This window comes from Rutilus rutilus (assembly GCF_951802725.1).
Source record: "Rutilus rutilus genome assembly, chromosome: 21".
Classification (NCBI taxonomy): Eukaryota; Metazoa; Chordata; class Actinopteri; order Cypriniformes; family Leuciscidae; genus Rutilus; species Rutilus rutilus.
In genome coordinates this window covers 9,065,956-9,087,096 of record NC_140226.1, presented here as the reverse complement: position 1 = coordinate 9,087,096, position 21,141 = coordinate 9,065,956, and the positions used below count along the sequence as shown (strand labels likewise).

General features: G+C 35.6%; 1 protein-coding gene across 2 annotated transcripts in view; it reads right to left on the bottom strand.

The window, feature by feature from the left end:
- runx2a (RUNX family transcription factor 2a) overlaps positions 1-21,141 on the bottom strand; it is a gene marked incomplete at its 5' end in the record, with an annotated part of 67,298 nt that overhangs the window by 17,078 nt on the left and 29,079 nt on the right. For both annotated transcript variants that reach the window (XM_084393630.1, XM_084393629.1), the window contains one exon: positions 17,342-17,446. In XM_084393630.1, the coding sequence (XP_084249756.1) occupies positions 17,342-17,446 (105 nt within the window). The remainder of the gene's footprint in view (positions 1-17,341; positions 17,447-21,141) is intronic.

The following is a 21,141-nucleotide window of genomic DNA, read 5'->3' as shown; positions in this document are numbered from 1 at the left end:
TTTCGTGATGCTTTGCAGACTCTGCTGTGTGAGTTCATGTGTTTTGAAGGAGGCGTGGCTTTGGGGATGCTTTGAAGAAGCTAGCTTTCAAAGCTTGCTTGCTATTGCTAGCCTCTCCGAAATTGCCTACCCTACCTTTAAAGGAGAACTCCGGTCAATTTTAACATTGAGCTCATTTTTTTGTACATTTGGAGTGCTGTCAGTACAGAGAACAACGACAAAAATCTGTGTTTCCTACACAGAGTTATCCTCTTTTTAAAATTTGCACCCTGTTGACTTCAATGGGGAAAGTTTTAAACCTGCTTTTAGGCTCTTAACATCCTTGATGTGTCATTACAAGTGCACAGGTCATGTGAGTGATTCCTTCGGAGTGAACGCGAGTGAATCTGACTGCAGTAGATGTGAAAGATATTAATAAAAATGATGTTAACAGGATGTAAATACAGGTATGTGCGCTGGCTGAATAAACATCATTTTTATTCGAAGAGGATATTTTAAAAAGAGGATAACTCGGTGTAGGCAACACCGATTTTTGTCGTTGTTCTCTGTACTGACAGGACTCCAAATGTACAAAAAAATGTTTTAATTGACCGGAGTTCTCCTTTAAGTAGCTTTTATACATGTGCCTTAGAAAAAAACATCACTGGTGTGTGCATCTTGAGACAAAACAATGGCAGTGACATATAAGATATAAGCTTTGAGTTAAGACAGCTCACTTTTACAGCCTCACTTTTTCCAGTTTCAGACAGTAGTCCCAGACTAAAATGCACATGCAGACTACTGTCTGAAACTGGAAAAAGTCATGTTGCTGTGGCTGTAAAATTCAGCAAGGGTTACATAATGCAAACCTCTGATGTAAATACATCAATACTTAATGAAAAGGTATTTGTGAGTCAAGTCAAGTCATGTCACCTTTTTCTATAGCGCTTTATACTGACTGTGGTTCTCAACTCTGGTCCTGTTGGCCCTCAAACACTGTACATTTTGGGTGTCTCCTTTGTCTGACAGACCCATCTCAGGTCTTGGATTGTGTATTAATGAGCCGATGACCTGAGTCAGGTGTGTGTCATTATTTGGGGGCAGGACCAGGGTTTAGAACCATTGCAATACTGTTTGGCTGCATTCAAAATCGCATACTCTCTTGAGTTGGTAAGAAATTACTTCATGACCACTAATAAAAAGTATGTTCTAGTACATCAGCCCTGTTGCCCTTATCATGTGACCTACCAGCGTCAGATACGTAATTTCATTGTCATTCATAAATTCTCTCCTGTGGCCTCATGGGATAGTAAAGTGTCTATCATATGCACACTCATCCATGTGCTCTTTTATGAGGACTGTGAATGCGGACATACTTCTTTTGTCACTGTTTTTCGGCTGCTATATAGTAGGGAAGTTTGCGATTTTAAGATGCAGCCATTGTTTTAAGGCAGTTTCGGTAATAAACAGGAAAATAACAGAATCAGTGATGCCATCTTCATCAAATATGAAACCAATTCTGCTGTAAAACAGCCTTTAAAACAGCATTATTCAGCTCAAGTCAGTTCAATTCAGAGTGTATTGCTCTTTAATAGCCTAATGCAGACCACTTAAGATGATTTATTGGGAAAAGACTTTGTCATACAGTAAGAGAATAGATTTTTTTAAGAGAGCTCTTTTTAAGATTTAATGAGAAATGTCCATCATGAGATTTCAGTAACACTTTACAATTAGGCCTCATTTGTTAATATTAGTTAATGTATTAACTAACATTAACTACCAATGGGTAATGTATTTGTAATTATTGAGAGTAATATGTAAGAGTAATTATTAATCTTTTTTAACATAAGTTAATAAAAATACAGTTGTTCATTGTTTGTTCATGTCAGTTAAAAGTGACTAATTAACTAATTTTAACAAATACAACTTTTGATTTTAATAATGTATTAGTAAATTATGAAATTAACATTAAACAAGATTAATAAATGTTGTATCTTAGTTCATGTTAACTAATGTAACCATATTGTGTTTCCGAGATTTCTGACTTTTGATTACGGACATTGGTTATTCTTCAACTCTGGAGGGGACACATATAGAAATGTTTGATAACCCAAATATTTACATTTGCATTGCATTTATCAGACGCTTTTATCCAACACAGCTTACAGAAATGGAAATCACTTTCATCACTGTCTAGTGTGTCTTATGAACATGTTCTGAGCACCGTTGAAGAGGACAGAAGCAAAAGACTTTAGGATTTGAAGTCCAATGCAAAATTTCCAGGATGAAAAAAAAAGGGATGTGAATGATTCAGCTTGAACGAGAGGAAAATCCCTAATGCTCATATCCTATGAGACATGCAGAATCCCCTTATGTTTACATCAGTGCTAAAACATCTCTCAACGGTAGAAGCTGAAATATTCAAATAAACACGTCTCCATTAAAGTAAAAGGATCCTGTTATGGCAAAAATTTTGAATATTTCATTTAAGGCTGAGAAACAAAACTGCTTCGGGAGGGGAAAAAAATAAAGTAGTCTCATTTCTCTGTTTTCATGCAAAAACGCCTTGATAAATAATACGGGTATAGACACCGTGTGCCAGCAATGCTATGTTACATTGGCATATGATAGTGGCGTGACTCACAATAACACCCTGTGCTCATTAAACACCAGCACGCTTTCAACATCAAATATCAGTCAGAGAGCATCAATCACGGCTCGGCGACACAGGGAATAAAACGCATGGAAGAAGAAAGGGAAACATACATCCGTCTAGATTTCATTTCTTTAATTGCTGTGCCGCGGAGGGCCGACTCCTCTGAAGAGTGAAACAATGGGTTAGTTCACATGGCAGATCTCGCGAAATTAGCAAAGGGGGGAAAAAAGGATTTTTAAGGACAGGACGAGGCCGAACGCCCGCTCAGTCGAAGGATCAGAAGTAGACGGAGAGGGGGAGAGAAATGGAGAAAGCTGACGGCAGCCAAGCAGAGCTGGAGTTTTGCCAGTCGCCTGTGTGGTCCGTGTGTTTCGAGCTCCAGGAAGTGAACTACGCCAAGAAGGGGCACACATGCTACTAGAGCTTTAGAAATCGATGGGCCGACTGCAACAATCAGACACCATGCAACCGTACTGCTCCCAAACAACCAAACTTTTATTTCAGGGCCAACACGTATTTGTTTGAGGGGTGATCCGGGGCCAGAACGGCTCGGTGCCGTAATGTAATTGGATGCAAACTAACAAAAAAATCCTCTATTTGCCTCATGTGTCTCATAAATACAACATGCGCATTAGGGCCAGAATCCTGGCGTGGCTCTTGTACTGAAGATGATCTATGCATCTATCTAGTCAGATTAGCTGCTATGGTCCCTAAAAATCACATATTTTAGTGGAGGTCAGAGTGCTTCTGTTTTGTTGTGATGACACAACTGGAGTTAATGCACCAGGGTCGGTGTGTGCGTGTGCTACTGTTGAAAAGTTAGTACGTGAAAGGGTTAGTACATTTGTTTTTTTAAGAAGTTAACTCTTTTATTCAGCGAGGATGCATTAAATTGACTAAATTCACCAAAGAATCCTGAATTTTACAAAAATACAAAGCAGCAAAACTGTTCTCAGCACTGATCAAATATAATGTTTCTTGAGTAGAAAATATGCTTATTAGGATGATTTCTGAAGGATCATGTGACACTAAAATCTGGATTAATGATGCTGAAAATGCAGCTTTCATCACGGGAATAAATTACATTTTAAAGTATATTCAAATAAAAAACATTTTTCTTAAATTGTAATAATATTTCACAATTTTACTATTTAACTATTTTTGTCTGGAGGGGATATGTGTTTTCAATGACTCTACAAGTTTGATTAAACCATCAAAATATTAGGAAAATATTGGTAACACTTTATTTTAAGGTTACACGTTACTTCATGTACTTACTATAGTAATAACAGTAAATAATGTATAATTACAAGTAACTAACCCTAAACCAAACCATAACCATAACTCTATAGTAAGTACATGTAAATTATTATTACTCAGTACTTATTTAAGTACAATGTAACTACGTCACCTTAAATGAAAGTGTAATCAAAATATTTTATATAGTTTTTTAAATACAAGGGAAGAACAAATTATATTTTATTTTAATTTTAAAAAGTTTTTTTTTATTTGACAAATCTAAAGCTACAGATTTTATTTTACAATGCAGAAAAAAATACAAGCTCACAGGAAAAAGCATATGACTACAACATAATCAGTTATTAATATTTTGTTGGTTCTCTCATGTTTTTGCATGTGTTCCTAATTTCTTTGTATGACTGGCTGGCCAAAAATGATGTTAGCACAATTTGGCATGTTTCACTGCTTAATAATGCAATATGCATACAAAATCGACACAAAGGTGAGTAAATGATGACACATAATTTTCATTCTTGGGCGAACTGTTCCTTTAAAGGTGGGGTAGGTAATTTCAGAGAGGCTACCAATAGCAAGCTAGCTTTGAAAGCATGAGATCCCACCCTCCCTTCAGAGTGTCTCCAAAGCCACGCCTCCTTCAAAACACATGAACGCGTACAGCCAGAGCAAACAAAAACGTCACAAGAGACGGCGTTAAACTACCTCATGTCTCAAAGCACATAACATTACAATAATAATGAACATAAACAGCTTAAAGAGCTTTAGTTGTACCACCTAACTGCTGCAGATTCATTTCGGCGTTGATAGAAACATAGACATAGAAACGCATATATCCAAGCCTGAGTCTGAGTAGAATGTCACGGGTTGTAATCTTGTAATTACGGTTATGAACGCAGCATAAGCTCATTGTTTTGGTTCAGGAGGAACTGTAAAAGGCGACTGCTGTTTGTTTGTCTGACGTTTTTGTTCGGAATCAATCCAATGATTGGACGAACATTTTTTGGTCTTGAGACTTCCAGAGATATATGTATGTGCATATTTTAATATTTAGACCAGTTTCAACCAGTATGACAAAAAGTGTTTATAAAAATATTGTCTACCCTACCTTTAATGCTTGCTTAGAGACTTCTTTTGAGGCTCTGTCCCTCATCATCTAGTGATAAATACAGTATATAAATAAGGTTATTGCTGTTGGTAGAAACACTTTACGGCTTCTATCAAAAACACTATACAGAAGTTTCTTTTCACTTAAAAGGCTAGTAGGCAGTAGACAGCATGGCTGTTCTGGAACAGAGCAAAAACCGTTGTAATTACATTAGTTTGATATTAGCACAAAATTCCTTAAAAATATCTGAGCATGTTTAATCCTAAAACAGTCAATTATATTGTTAGTCATGTGTAACCATCTATTGCTGATAGGGAACATCAAGTTTCTGTGCCAACACTAACAGTCACATACTTGTCTTATATCACTTCGTTTGAAAGTGTTCTTGAGGAAAGTACAAGCAGATCTTTCTTATGCAAGCCATCCTTATATAGGTTTATTTTCAATGGCCTGTGTTGGCTTTTGTCTGAGAGGCCTACTGTATGTGTTTTGTGTGCATTTACCTGTCTGGACTCGCAGAGCGACGTTCAAAGAGAGAGAGAAACATCACAGGTTCACGACTAATGCTCATTTCAGCATCGAGCAATTAGAGCGGCTCCGCGCAAACCGCAACGTAAATAATCTGGCTCAATGGAAGATTTTATGTGCAACATATTGATTGTCAGAAGCTGTTATGCAAACAATACACCGAAACATGTGTCGGCACAACACTGAGGCTGCAAAAGAAAGATTTCTTACAGTATAGGGGAAAACAGTGCTACAAACCTGCATAAGGGAAATGTTACTTATTTATTTATAAAAACGAGTATTATATTCAAGTGGAAAATGTATTTATTTTTACTACAGAAAATGTTATATATATATAAACATTTTCTGGTGGAAAATATATATTTAGTTGTTATATCAATATATTTACTTTTGATTAAACCTCAAAATAGCACAAGCAGGTGATTATGATATTATTATGTAGTATTTTGTGATATTAATGTGTTGTTTTTTTGGTTGTTATGTGAGTAAAAGTGCAATCAAAAGTGCCTTTTACCACAGGATCCTTTACCCTCGGTGTACCACAAAGTGAATGAGAAAAAAAAAAAGTGTGAGATAAAATGAAAACGAAGTGTGAAAATTAGATTGTGGCGGATAGACTCCATCTGAAGAACATTTACACCGTTTACCGTCCTGCTCTATGAAACGTGTTTGGCTGAGTTCTGCATGAGACAATAGCTCTTTTCCAGCCGTCTTCATGGCAGTCAAAACACAGCGTCACGGATCATCTTGGCAAATACCTTTTTAAAAACAAGCCATGTTTTCCATCTCCCCAATGCGAGGTGGCATTAATTAACAGAGCCAACACAGGCAAAGCAGGGAACTTTAGTGTGCACTTTTCACATGCACTAAACTGTATAAATTTCTACCTTTATAAATACAGTCTAGATTGTGCGACTTAAAATGCTTTCTTATTTTTCAGTGACGTTCCAGTGACACCACATCACAGCACTGGACCAAAAGATCTTCAATACAGTCTAGTAACGAATGATTCTGTATATATTTTTGAAGAAAATTGTTTTATAATTAAGAAAAAATTTGTGGGTGTGGGTTGCTATGCTGTTCTAATAATTTTTGGCACATTTCTAGGTGGTTGCTTAATTATTATTTTTTTATATTTCATATTTAATATTCTGGTGTTTAGATAACTATGTTAACAACATCATGTTACCACTAAAATGTCTATAAAACACGTCAAAACTCCACAAAGTACAACAAGCGTATGGGTGAGAAGAACACTTGTTTAAACAGCATTCACACCGGGACTTTTGATAGCAAATCACATTTCTAACATTATTGATTCTGCTTGCATTAATTAAGCCTTTAAATAAAAGGGTTATTGAGCTATTTACACTGTAATATACAATAAAAAAGCCTGCACAGTGAAAGGAAATAAAAATTGGGCACAGAAAACCTGCCTAACTTACACAACACCAATGGTGCACGGACTTGCGCGCTAGGTTGTTGAGCGGATTAATTCTTTAAAAGTCACAATATGAAGTCACACTCTGCACGTATGTTTAAAAAACAAAACAAAACATAATTTAACATATAAATAAAAAAAATGTAATAGCACACTTAAAGTGTTTATTACAAATAAATGACTAAACGCTAAAAATATGTAAATGAACAAAAATTTGCGTTGCATTTACAATTCTGTGAAAACGGGGGGCTGCAGCACCCCTGATAAAGACTGTAGAAAGAGAGATTGCAGAGAGACATTACAAAAGAGAAAAGGTCAGAGGAATATCACTGGAAAAAGAAGGGTTATGATCAGGCACCAGCTTTAGGACCCGTGATAACATTATAAAATATAAAATATTAGTGTTGTTGGATTTGCTATGATTCACAGAACCAAGATATGCTGTTGTTGTAATGTTAGCTGTAGTAACAGGACAGTTTTGAGTGTCATTGTTTGTCTGGAGCTGCTGTGCTGCTGGCGACTAACAAACAACTCTTGCTTTTATACTCTTGTGTCCTGTGTTCATTTTGTGTTCTTCCTTTTTCGCAAAGCTTTGTTTTGCTTCGCTTCTGCTATGATAAAGAGACATTTACTCTTGCGTTGTGTGTTCGATTTCAAATAGGCTATCAACAGTGTTTCTCAGAAATCGCTTACTGACCTTTAACATAAAAATAAAATAATTAAATAACAATGAATAACAACTAAATAGAAATCTAAACTTGAACTCAAATTAAAACAGAAAATATCAAAAATAAAAACTAATTCAAAATATTAATAAAAACTATATTTGTATCGTATTTATACTACAATAACAGATAACCCAGCTAACAATTTTTGGTTCCCATAACATTAGTTTTTGGTACCCAGAACATTCTCAGAATGTTAGTTTATGGTTCCCAGAACGTTATTTTTTATGGTAACCACCCAGCAACGTTCTGGGAACGTTATTTTATTGTTACATAAAAATAAAACCAAAAAAGAACGTTCCCCTAACATAAGTATTTGGTTCCCAAAAAAATAACCAAAAAATAACATTAGGGGAACGTTCTGTGTTAACTGGGAAGTTACACTCTATTTTTTTTTTACATTTAGGCTTTAGTGCTTGTTTAAATGATTTGTAAGTATAAGCCATAGTAAAAGAAATGGTTTATAAACCAACCGAGTGAAGCCAACATTCCATAAACAGTTTAAAGATGAAGTCCATATGTCTCACAGTGTGCTACTGTTCTTAGTTGCATCTATAGCTTAGCTTTTGTATTGACTTATTTAGTTTTATATGACATAACAAGAATCAATTGACATGAATGTATATTGATTTTGCTTTTTTCCCTCTCACAGGCTTATAGAGACTGTCTTTCACGTGTCAAGCCCACCAACAAACCAGCACTAAAGGATCAGATATCGGCGTAAGAATGCTGCTATTATGATGGTGTGCGAGGAACACTGGCAGTCATGGTGGTAAAAGTAACACAGGGCCCTCTCTGAACAGTCTGAGCCGCCCCTCCCAGTCTATTAGTCCAAATTGCTCTTAATAACCACAGTTACATGAGACCCGCCAAATGATTACAGCAGCGTGCGGTTCACACTCACGGCCCTGTGCGACCAGACCAGTCAAGAGCTGCTGTGTAGAGTAGAATCGACATAAAACGAAAGCCATACATCTGATCAATTCATAAAGCAACAGCAAGAACAACACGATTTGACGCAGCATTCGCTTGAGTTATGCACTTAGTTTGAGCAACAATATTGATGCTTGTCTTCTTGTGTGTCTTGGCTCCCATTGGCTAAAGACCATTGGATCCGTCTCCGGGTTGAATCTCGCAAGGAATATTTTCTTTACAAATGAGTACACGTTTCTGGGGAATTTCATGCTAGACATAAATATATCTGCACTTTCTCAATGGCTTAAACGGTTAGGGCAAGGTGTAGACCACCTTAGTAACAATGAAAACAGACAGTGAGCCAGATTTACTAAACAGGGAAAATTAGCGCAGATGGGAGTGGAAAGTTCTGCGCGTGATCTACTGACGACATGCAAATTAAAGATCACAGCCGAATCATTTCCATAATGACCAACGCAACCTACCAAGACCAGCACAAATTAACGTCTGGTTTAAGACATGCTTTTTTTGGGGTGGTAAATAAAGGTGCAAATAACAGTAAATTGACTAGCGCAAAACTTAGTAAATCACCTTGCATTATTCATTTAAGTACTCTTCTCCCATAAATTTTGCATCTAAAAGGGAAATCCTGCAAAAATAACCATGTTCACGACTTTTCAGCGCTGATTTTTCATGACGTGTCTTTAGTAAATCCTGACAGTAGTTTGTTAACGCCAAAAGAGGGTTTGCGCAGGCGCAAGCTGTTAGTAACACATCAGTCAGTTTTTTTGGGGTAACGCGTAACACAAATTACGTAATCAGATTACTTTTTTCAAGTAATGAGTAATGTAACACATTACTTTTAAATTTACAACTAAGTATTACTTTTATAAATAAGTAATTCAAGTTACTTTGTTTTCCCATGTATTGACTGACACCTCTCCTGTCCCCATGTTAAAGGATTAGTTCACTTTCAAAAAATAAATTGCTGATAATTTACTCACCCCGATGTCATCCAAGATATCCATGTCTTTCTTTCTTCAGTCGAAAAGAAATTAAGGTTTTTGAGGAAAACATTCCAGGATTTTTCTACACAGAATGGACTTCAATTGCAACCAACTATACCAACCTTCAAAGAAGGTTCAAATGTCCGTCTCAATGCAGCTTCAAAGTCTCTACACGAGAAATAAGGGTCTTATCTGGCGAAACGATCGGTCATTTAAAATATATATATATATCATTTTTAACCACAAATGCTCGTCGTGTACCATCTCTGAGATGTGCCACGCATTGCGTCATCACGTTGGTTGCCATTGAAGTCCATACTGTGTAGAAAAATCCTGGAATGTTTTCCTCAAAAACCTTAATTTCTTTTCGACTGAAGAAAGAAAGACATGGATATCTTGGATGACATCGGGGTGAGTAAATTATCAGCAAACATTTTTTGGAAAGTGAACTAATCCTTTAAGAGAAACCATGAGTAAATGCAGAGGCATTGTGTGCGCTTTGTAAGCATGATTATAGTTCTAGACTAAATGTGAGTGTGCATTTACTCATCTCACTTACAAAAAACAGATTCAGTAACATGCAATCTGAACAAGAAACGAGAAAGTAAGAATTTTCTTTTTTTTAAAGTGTGAACACTTACAGTGATGAAAAAAAGAAGAAACATATACACCGTTTACCCTCCTCTTATGAAGTGTCTAAACAATCGTCTCAATTGTGTTGGAATTTCAGGAGAAACATCCCAGACAAATTTGATACATCAACTTAACGGCGAACTCATTTAAATCTTGTGCATGAGCAATGAAAGAGCAACCTCTGAGCAATAAAACTGTCCTTTGGAAAAGAACTGTATGACGTTGAAACTTAATTAAAGGCCTGAATGTCTGTCTGTCTCTCTGAATGAGAGTTTTTGTGTCTCTCTCTCAGTTTTTCTCTCTTAAGCGCAGGAGGAATGTGTAAACAGGCAGGCAGAGGCAGCTTCACGACACACTCACAGGACGTTGCTCAACTCTAAATACCTCTGAATGTGTCATGTCCTGCATGGCCACCTGCCTTCCGCTTAACAGCAGATGAGGATGAGAAATAGATCTCCAGATAGATAATGTAGGGGAGAAGATTGACCCGAACCATTATTTGCCTAAATAAAAGCTGTTAAATTGCATAAAAGACCCCAGCAAACCTCAGAGAGGCTAATATGGGTTTGAAGGTCAACATTACACTCTTAAAAATAAAGGTCTACATCTATGGTTCAGTGAAGAACCTTTAAAGGGATAGTTAACCCTTAAATGAAAATTATCCCATCATTTACTCACTCTCAAGTCATCCTAGGCCAAACACAATCTGAGTTACATAAAAAAATATCCTGGCTCTTCCAAGCTTTATAATGGGAGTGAATAACTGAGATTTTGAAGCCTAAAAAAGCGTATTCATTCATCTTAAAAGTAATCAATATGGCTCCAGGGGGTTAATAAAGGCCTTCTGAAGCGAAGCGATGCGTTTTTAAAAAAAACTGGTGATTTTTGCCTTTATTGTGATAGGATAGTATAGAGTGGACAGGAACGAGGTGGGAGAGAGACGGGGGACGGGATCGGGAAAGGTCCATGAGCCGGGATTCGAACTCGGGTCACCCGAAGCACAACAGCGCCATATGTCAGCACGCTGCCCATGAGGCTATCGGTGCCGACACCATAATTGTAACTTTATGAACTGTAATCACTAGCTCCCGGTTCCGGCCGTTCGTGCATTAACGAGAGAGTTGAGTTCCGGCAGAAGAGTGACCTCTGACCCGACGCATGACGTAGGATGTAGGTGTAGCGTAAGCTTCGGTGAGAGCAGATGTCTCTCGCGGTTCAAACAAACAGGGATGGGCAACAAACTCAAGCTCCTCTGACATTTCTCTAAATATTCTCATTTTATTTTATTACCGGTGTTTTGTTTAGCTATGTTTTGCTGTGCTTTCGCGTTCATCAATGTGTCTGGTCAGAGGTCACTCTTCTGCCGGAACTCGACTCTCGTACGGCCATTACCGGAAGCCAGTGATTATAGTTTATTAAGTTTTAAATATGGATATTTTTCTAATAAAAACGCATTGCTTCACTTCAGAAGGCCTTTATTAACCCCACTGGAGCCGTATGGATTACTTCTATGATGGATGGATGAACTTTTTTGGGATTCAAAAAAGAGTTACCATTCACTGCCATTATAAAGCTTGGAAGAGGCAGGGTATTTTTTTATGTAACTCCGATTGTATTCGTCTGAAAGAAGAATGTCATATACACCTGGCTTGATGGTGAGTAAATTATGGGATAAATTTCATTTTTGGGTGAACTATCCCTTTAACATCCATAGAACTTTTCCACTGGACAGGTTATTTATAGTGGAAAAAGTTCTTTAGATTTTAAAAATGTTCTTCACACTGAGCAAAATGGTTCTTTTGTAACTTTATTTTTAAGAATGTAAAATCAAAATTGATTTCATTCACTAAAATTGTCCTGGTCTTATTTGTGATTTATTGTTGCATATTATTATTACAAAGAAAAAAAAGTTTATATGTTTTTTTTTATATATATATTATTATTATTATATGTTATATATATTATTTCAGTTAATGTTTACTTTATTTTAAGTAATGGAAAAGTTTTTTTGTGGTGTTAGTCAACATTTACTCTGGTTTATACTAATTAACGAAATAAAAAGACATCAACCAACTATATAATTCTGTAATTACGCAACATCTGAAAGAAAAAAACTAGTCTGTGTTTACACCAACAGAAGCCATGTCATCGACTGGTATTTTCCTTGATAAACACATGCACTCAAAGCCAGAAAGAAAAACTGAAGATGAATGAGCTGCGTGAGATGAAAGGCCCGTCACATCAGAGATGCCCGAGGGCACGATTAATCCGCTAATGAATGAAGATCACACACTGGCATAAAGTGGCTCCAAAACGCTGCTGCCAGATGTGTTAATTGAGATGAGGAGGTAAAGAGGGAAAAAACGAGACTTTAAGAAGTGATATTGTTGGTTTTGCCGCCAGAAAGTTATCTCTGAATACGAGGCCAGTGGCGACAGCTGTGTGCCAGGCAGGTTGGCATGTTCTTTTTACAAATGTGCCAGGAAATTGCGCCAAGGCTGGATCTACAGCAGCGCTCATCAGACATGTGTGTTACTGTGTATGATGGCGTGTGACGATGTGAGATGAAATGATGATGCTTCAGATGTTCTGGGTTGGTAACCAGGGCATTGCTAAGGGGTTGCTAAGGTGTTCTGATAGGAGTGCAATTCCAGATGTTAAAAACTCCATGGACACTTTTCACAGACTGAAGATGCGTTTTAGCGGTCATCAGCATCATAAGATTTTTATATTTACATTTTTTTTATGTATGTACACTTATAACTCTATACTTAGTATTTTATTACCTTCGCATCAAATTACAAAGAACTAGTTAATGCTGCTGTGAGGGTGTTTCTAATACAGTGGCTATGGGACGGCCGTTATCAATCTTTTCTTACTCTTCTTTGTGAAAGCACTTTTGTGAAGTTTTTCTTTTGCTATTTGAGCAAACTGGAATGCAGAAAACATATATTTTTAATGTAGTTGCTCATTCACCGCTATTTAAGTTTACCCAACTATGATGACTTCCACTTCTGAGAAACCCGGAAATGTGAAAAGGATCAATTCATTTTTCACCATAGGGAATTTTTTAGCAGTAACTGATTCGTTGAACAGACCTTTTGTTAATTGATGGTATATGCTTTTGTTTAAGGCATCAGCCTGCATTATTTCGTCTTATTTTTGTAAAGAATCATGTTTAACAGTGGAATTCATGGTGAAAAACCAATAATGATGCTGTAAAGAAAATTCCACCAATCAGACGTTGCAAGGAAAAGCTCTTTAGCTCCGCCCACGTAATCGAGACGGTCTCCCTACACAGCGTAGTAGTTACATACTAAATACTTACATATTTGTATATGTACAGTGCAAAAAACGAAAACAGAAAATGTACATGTAATTTTCTGCCAGGACATTATCCAGTAATTTTATAGAAATTTCCATTAACTCAAAAGCACAACACAATATATATATATATATATATATATATATATATTTCAAAAACATTAAAAATAGTAACGTTTCCAACCTTTTGACTGGTACTATATATATATATATAGTACCAGTCAAAAGGTTGGAAACGTTACTATTTTTAATGTTTTTGAAAGAAGTCTCTTATGCTCATCAAGCCTGCAGTTAAAAAAAAAAAAAAAAAAAAAAAAACAGTAATATTATGAAATATTATTACAATTTAAAATAATGGTTCTCTTTTTTAATATACTTTAAAATGTAATTTATTTTTGTGATGCAAAGATGAATTTTCATCAGCAAGTACTCCAGTCTTTGGTGTCTTATGATCCTTCAGAAATCATTCTAATATGATGATTTATGATCAATGTTGGAAACAGTTGTGCTGCTTAATATTTTTTTTATAACCTGAGATACTTTTTTCAGGATTATTTGATGAATGAAAAGTTAAAAAGAACTGTATTTATTTAGAATAGAAATCTTTTGTAACAATATACACTACCGTTCAAAAGTTTGGGAACAATAACTTTTTTTTTAAAAGAAATTTGTACTTTAATTCAACAAGGATGCGTTAAATTGATAAAAGGTGATGGTAACGATTTATATTGTTAGAAATGTTTTTATTTTGAATAAATGCTGTTTTTATGAATAAATGCTGTTAACGTTTTACTCATCAATGAATCCTCAAAAAAATATTCCAAAAAAATATATTAAACAGCACAACTGTTTCCATCATTGATAATAACTGAGTATCAAATCATCATATTAGAATGATTTCTGAAGGATCATAAGACACCAAAGACTGGAGTATTTGCTGATGAAAATTCAGCTTTGCATCACAAAAATAAATTACATTTTAAAATATATTAAAAAAGAAAACCATTATTTTAAATTGTAATAATATTTCATAATATAACTTTTTTTTTTTCTTTTTTTTTAACTGCAGGCTTGATGAGCATAAGAGACTTCTTTCAAAAACATTAAAAATAGTAATGTTTCCAAACTTTTGACTGGTACTGTATATTATATCAACAACTTTAAATGAATCATTTCAATTCAGTTATGTCATTATCTGTGTTTCATGGGTCTTTCTCTCATGTTGAGTTCCCAGGTTTGTACCTTTGTCTTTTTGTCTGATTTTTAAATATTTTTTTTGTTTCAAATCAAAGTTTGTAATGTGATTCACCTCATAGCTGATTTGTTTGGTTTATGGCTCTTTAACAAAAACTTTTTAAAAAAATCCCAGTTGAGAAAAAAAAAAAAAAGAAAAGTAATAACCCACTTCCGGATGGGCACTGTTGCACTTCATTAACACATTGCTATGTGGTTTCTTACAAATCCAAATCAGTGTTTATGATATTCTGGTCTTTAAATATATCTCAGCTCCCTCTTTGAAAGTTAAAGGGATTTTTTGTGCAATCATTTAGAAACGTATAGTAACAGCACACTGTCACGTCATGAACGCCTTGAGTAATTTCACGACCGAAAATGGAAGAAGTTTGCATAAAACGTAAGCGTAAGAAACATCTGTCAGTCACCGTTAACGGCTGACAGAATCCGATCTACTTTTATACGATTATTGCGAAGAACTTTGGCCGTAATGTCAGATTGCAGCCGACTTTAATATAAACATGTACTAAAGAAAGTCAAGCACTGTGTGTTCCTGGTACCATTCTCTGCCACATGAAAGTAATTCATGACAGCTTGTGTGTGTTTACGGGTCCTGGGGCTCAGTGTGAAAAATGAAATTTGGCAGCGTCTTCTAACAGTTGGCTTTTTTCAGGTAGTGAGAGCAACTGAGAAGTTTAGGCACGAGAACGGCGAGGACTGCACACAGCTCACAGGTTCAGACATCAACTCCAATGAAGTGGCTTTTTCATAATTGAAGCATAACTGGAGCTTTTTGCCAGATCAGGTTCCTCTGAGAGAGACAACGTGGGCTGTTTCTCTTTTCCGTGACAAGTATCTGTTCAGTGTATCGGTGAAACAAAGCATCAAAGTTTATTTTCTGTCTGAGAAATGTCACAATGCTTCCTATAAATCTAGCTGATCCTGTAATGACCCAATATTGATGGATAAAATGGATTTTGTTTTTTTCTTTTCTGGAAATACATCCTGACCTTCTTTTGTAACCCAACAAAAGGATGGATTATTCTTTCAATGCTTCATATTCAAAACTATGAGCATGGCTCTGTTCAGAATAGTATACTAGTTTAAAGGGATAGTTCACCCCCAAAAAAAAAAAAATCCCATAATTCACTCACCCTTAAGCCATCCTAGGTGTATATGACTTTCTTCTTTCAGCCGAACACAAGTGGAGTTATATTAAATCATATCCTGGAAGGTCACTCTTCTGCCAGAACTCCACTTATAAAGTTTTAAATATGGATATTTTTCTTACAAAAACCCATCGCTTCACTTCAGAAGGCATTTATTAACCCATTGTCATTTGGATTACTTTTATGATGGATGGATGAAGCTTCACAAACTCGGGCACTCACTTCCATTATAAAGCTTGGAAGAGCCAGGATATATATTTTTTAATATAACTCTGATTGTGTTTGGCTGAAAGAAGAAAGTCATATACACCTAGGATGGCTTGAGGCAGAGTAAATAATGGGATAATTTTCATTTTTGGAAGAACTATTCCTTTAATGAGTGTGCTCATTTAAGTTCAGTAATTTCACTGAAAGGGCAATGAAAATGACCTATTAATTGTCATTTAAGTGAAATTACTGAACTTAAACATACGAGCTTGATAAAAATGATCATTCTAGAAGAAAATTGCAGATGGCACTTAGAGGCTTTTGCATCTGAACTCTTCATATATATATATATATATATATATATATATATATATACACACACATATATGTGTGTAATTGTGACCATATCTTAAATTCATATCGTAAACTATTTCACAATTTTCTTTAGTATATACTCGAAGGCAGATGAGTGCTTCCTTAGTATATTGCATTTTAATATAAAAAAATAGCATGTAAATTGAATGATAAACATTTTAAACGGTATTTTACCTCACGATTATGCTAAATGTTTTATTCAGAATGTGGCTGTGAAAAATTTATTTTCCTAATAAAAAAAGATAATTTTAATAATAAAATTCATTTTACAAGAAAATCCTATCGAAGGCTTGCTAGGTCAAAATTTCCCGTTTTAAATCAACGTGTTGCTTGCCATTTCAAAAGCAATTTCTGAGTGAAAATTGTGAAAAAGCAGATTGTACACTGCGCATTATGCAGTGCACTATTATTCCATTCAGAACAGAGCCAGAGCACAGGTCAAAGGTCAAGCGGCTCGCTCTTAAGAGCACGTTGATGGACAGGCACAAGAGGGCAATACAGTAAACATTTTCACAAGTCAAGCGGCCTTGACAGCACGTGTTTGTATTTGCCTCTCGCTGATCGTGCCTGCAGCTCCTCAAAGGCCGCCTTTGTGCATTGAGGCGTGCTGAATCCATTTTTTAAAACAGTACCGTAACACAATCTATGCATCAATTCATGCATCGGGCCACACGTCTCGTCCCACTGGCTGGGCGTTATGCCACGATGCTGCACAAAATCATTCATCTCTGGATTCGGGCGCTCTTTGCACGTGCTGATCACATGACGCGTGATATTTGGTACTCACTTCGCGGCTCCCGCGGTCCGTCCACTGTGACCTTTATGGCTCGATGGTAAGTCGCCACTTGCGGTGGGTTCGTGAATACTGTGATTGTCAGCGTGAAGCTCTTTCCTGCAAAACACAAAAAAAGGTTCAAACCCGATTAATCCAGCGGACAATGTGTCGCATTCATTGCGCAGCGGTCATTTGCATTTCTCTGCTGGTCACGGTGATGACTGTGGGATTTTAACTGCGAGGAACTCGAGCCATTGAAAAGGCCTGGGCGCAACGGACAATAATGGAATTGGTTTGGAGAGTGAGCCTCGCTGAGATTTGAATTTGTAATATTCAGTTGTTGGACATGACAAATCAGAAATGCATAAAACAGGCCATATTAGGTTTTATATAATGTACAGTACATGCAAGTGGAATGACTGCGCTAGGCCTCTGTCATTACTGTTACTGGTTGAGTAAGACCAGTAAGCAACCACCAACCACTCATAACACCTTAGCAACTTCATAGCAACACCCTGGCAACCATCCACACCATGCAAACATTATAGAGGTTATGCAAATGTTCTTTATAAAATGAAAATAGTCCAATTTTCGAATATTAAGTGAACGAATAACTCATTAAACAGTATATTTCATAGAATAAACACTCATACAGGGCTTGTTGGGCTTGCTGGGGCTATAGACCCACCAGAAATGTGCTAAGCACAACAGTATTTGTGGAATGATAGGTTAGGGTTAGGGTTAGGGTTAGGGTTAGGGTTAGGGTTAGGGTTAGGGTTAGGGTTAGGGTTAGGGTTAGAATAAGTTGACGTACTTGCAAAGTTACTTAAAGTAAGTAGAATGTCTCTTGGAGGAGCATCACAATAAAGAGATGGCAGATATTAATACTCTAATATGAATTATTTGACATGTTGTTGCAAAGTTACAAAAGAGACCATCAAAATAAAGTGATACCCTTTCATTAAAACTTAAAAAATTAAAACCTAAGCAATATTAAGAATCTAAAAAAACAAATAAGGTTTAATAATGTTTTAATGGGGAGGAGTCCATTGTATGCTCAGCTCAAGTATTAGCGAATGGTGATCATAATGGTGCGCTATTAAATATGAGGAAAAAGATTGTGGAATTCAGACACATCTCGGAATAGCTCAGAAGACGTGTTGTCCTCTTGTAATCTGCTATTAGTGAGATGCTATCTTTTTGAAGATTCACTCACGTTATAAATGTCATATAATACAGATTTTAATTTCAATTCTTGTACTTTGTTCGCCCTAGCCTAGTGGTGATGAAAAAGAGCAAATGTTGTTTTCGATCTTAGCATACAGGCTAATTTATTATTTTGCGCATCGTCTGCTTTTCCGGTTTCACGCTCTGTCAAAAAAGTTCAAAAACTCATTTCAATTTTGTTCGCATTTTAAAAAACGAAACCACAAGCACGTTCCTTCATTTCGCTCGCTCATCATTATCTGTTATCTCATCATTATGATTGATGAGGTTATCCCCAGGTTACCCCCCCCCCCCCCCCCCACCCTTAATAACTTGGCACACTTTTACAATGTGACCTTGTAAATGTATAATCTAAGGTAAAATGGAAAATTAAATAAGTACAATGCAATACATGCAGAGTATTGAAGTTATTGATGCACTTATAATTTTTTTCTTAGCACCCCCAAGAAAAAGATCCTGGATTTCATTATTATAACTGCTTAATGATATTATATAAATATAAAAGCATATGATAATCAGAAAATTATTATATATTTTAGATGATTAAATATATATTCTTAGTTTTTTAAAATAAATATTTTATTAATATGTAAATATGTAAATTTATTAATATTTAATTTGATGCATAATAGATTAATATATATTTATTACTATTATCAATTGAATATATATATATATATATATATATATATTCTATATATATATATATATAATTATTAAATATAGAAATTAAAATATAATATATAAATATTATATATATATTTTTTTTAAATATGATAATTTACAGAATACTTTCAGGATTTCTTAATGAAGAAAATGTCTAGTATTTTTACATTTAGACCTCAACTGTTGCAAAATAAAATAAAATATACAGACAGTTGCAAACATTCGCAAGCATGGACTCCTTTTTGAAATGCAGCCACGGATAAACTTCTGCAGCAGTGCTGTTATTAGTAATAATTCTTTCATGTGTGATTCAAAACAAGGGTTGGGTGTCAAGGTGGGATCCTGCGGTCACTGATCTTTCATCTTACGTGACATTTTACAGAGCAACTTCTCTCTATTTCAGATTAAACGTTGATAAAGGTGTGAGCTCTTACTTCCAATTAACCTCGACACAAAAACTTCCTCTAGAGGCGAACCTTTCTGTCGGTAGAGCACAGGAAATACTAAGATTCTTCTAATGAGGCAGACTCAGCAGTAATGTGTAATGTGTGAAGCATGCTGTGAAGTCAAGCATGACACATTCTCAGAGATGCAATCTGCAAGTAAAACAGGAAGAAGTGGGTGGAAAGGCACTGACACAATACAACAGGCAGCTACACTTCTTACAGTATGTAGCTTGTGCATCAGACAGCATGTCTTCTAAACAAGTTTAAATTGACAAACTCTTGGAATGGGAAGAGCTTTCAAACAAATAATCTAAGGTCACCAAGCCTGTTGTTTTTATTCAGCTTCACCACTGTAAAAAAAAAGAAAAGTGTAATTTTAACTGTAAAATATTGTAACACTACATAAAAAAACTGTATGAAGCTTTAATATAGCTCATACACTGAAAATATTGGTTTTACTTGAAACAATTTTCGGTTATACTTAGGGCTGTAACAATATATCGTGTCACAATATATCGCAATAGAAAAATGCATCAATATGTATCGTGGATAGTGACAATATGTATTGTGTATAATAGTATATAGTTTTAGTGTCAGTACTACATTAAACTATATATAATGTTGAATATAATGTATAATAATGCAATGGGGGTATATCTGTGGGTCCTGATAATGCCAGTTGTCTTATGTTACCAGTAAAAAATAGCCTACATTATTTGAAATATATCTAGTCAGTGACAGAGTGCAAGCATATTCGTCTAAAATAATTCTGTATTTTCAGCTTCAGAATCATCTATATTTTTATTCTGGTGTCACCATTGTCTTGCGCATTGGGTTACCAGAATCAAGTCCAAGCCTATTCATTTTAATCAACAGTCATTTTTTTGTTAACCTTTTACCATATGTCTTGGAGTATCGCAATAATATCATATCGTGAGTTCAGTATCGTGATGTGTATCGAATCGTGAAATGAGGGTATCGTTACACCCTCAGTTATACTTTATTTCTATGGTCCACTTTAGACATTCTACTAACAATAAGTAACTTTGTAATTGCACGTCAACTAACTCAACTAAAATAAGTTGACTTATATTAAGTAGAATGTCTGTTGAGGGAGCATCAAAATAAAGTGTTAGCAGATATTAAGCAGACAGTCTGCTAATACTCTAATGAGAGTTATTTGACATGTAGTTGGAAAGTTACTAATAATTAGTAGAATGTCTAAAGTGGACTATCGAAAAAAAAGTGTAACCCTATTTTCATTCCGAAATTGCTAGTAAATTGCACAAATAATTACAAAGAAACTGCAAGTAGAGTTAAACATCACACTTTGAAGTAGAAAGACTGAAATAGAATTTTCTTGTAATACTCCAACTCCAAGTATTACAAGCTTTTGAGTAGGACCAGTTAGCAACCACCTAGCAACCACTCAGAACACCTTAGCAACTGCATAGCAACACCCTGGCAACCATC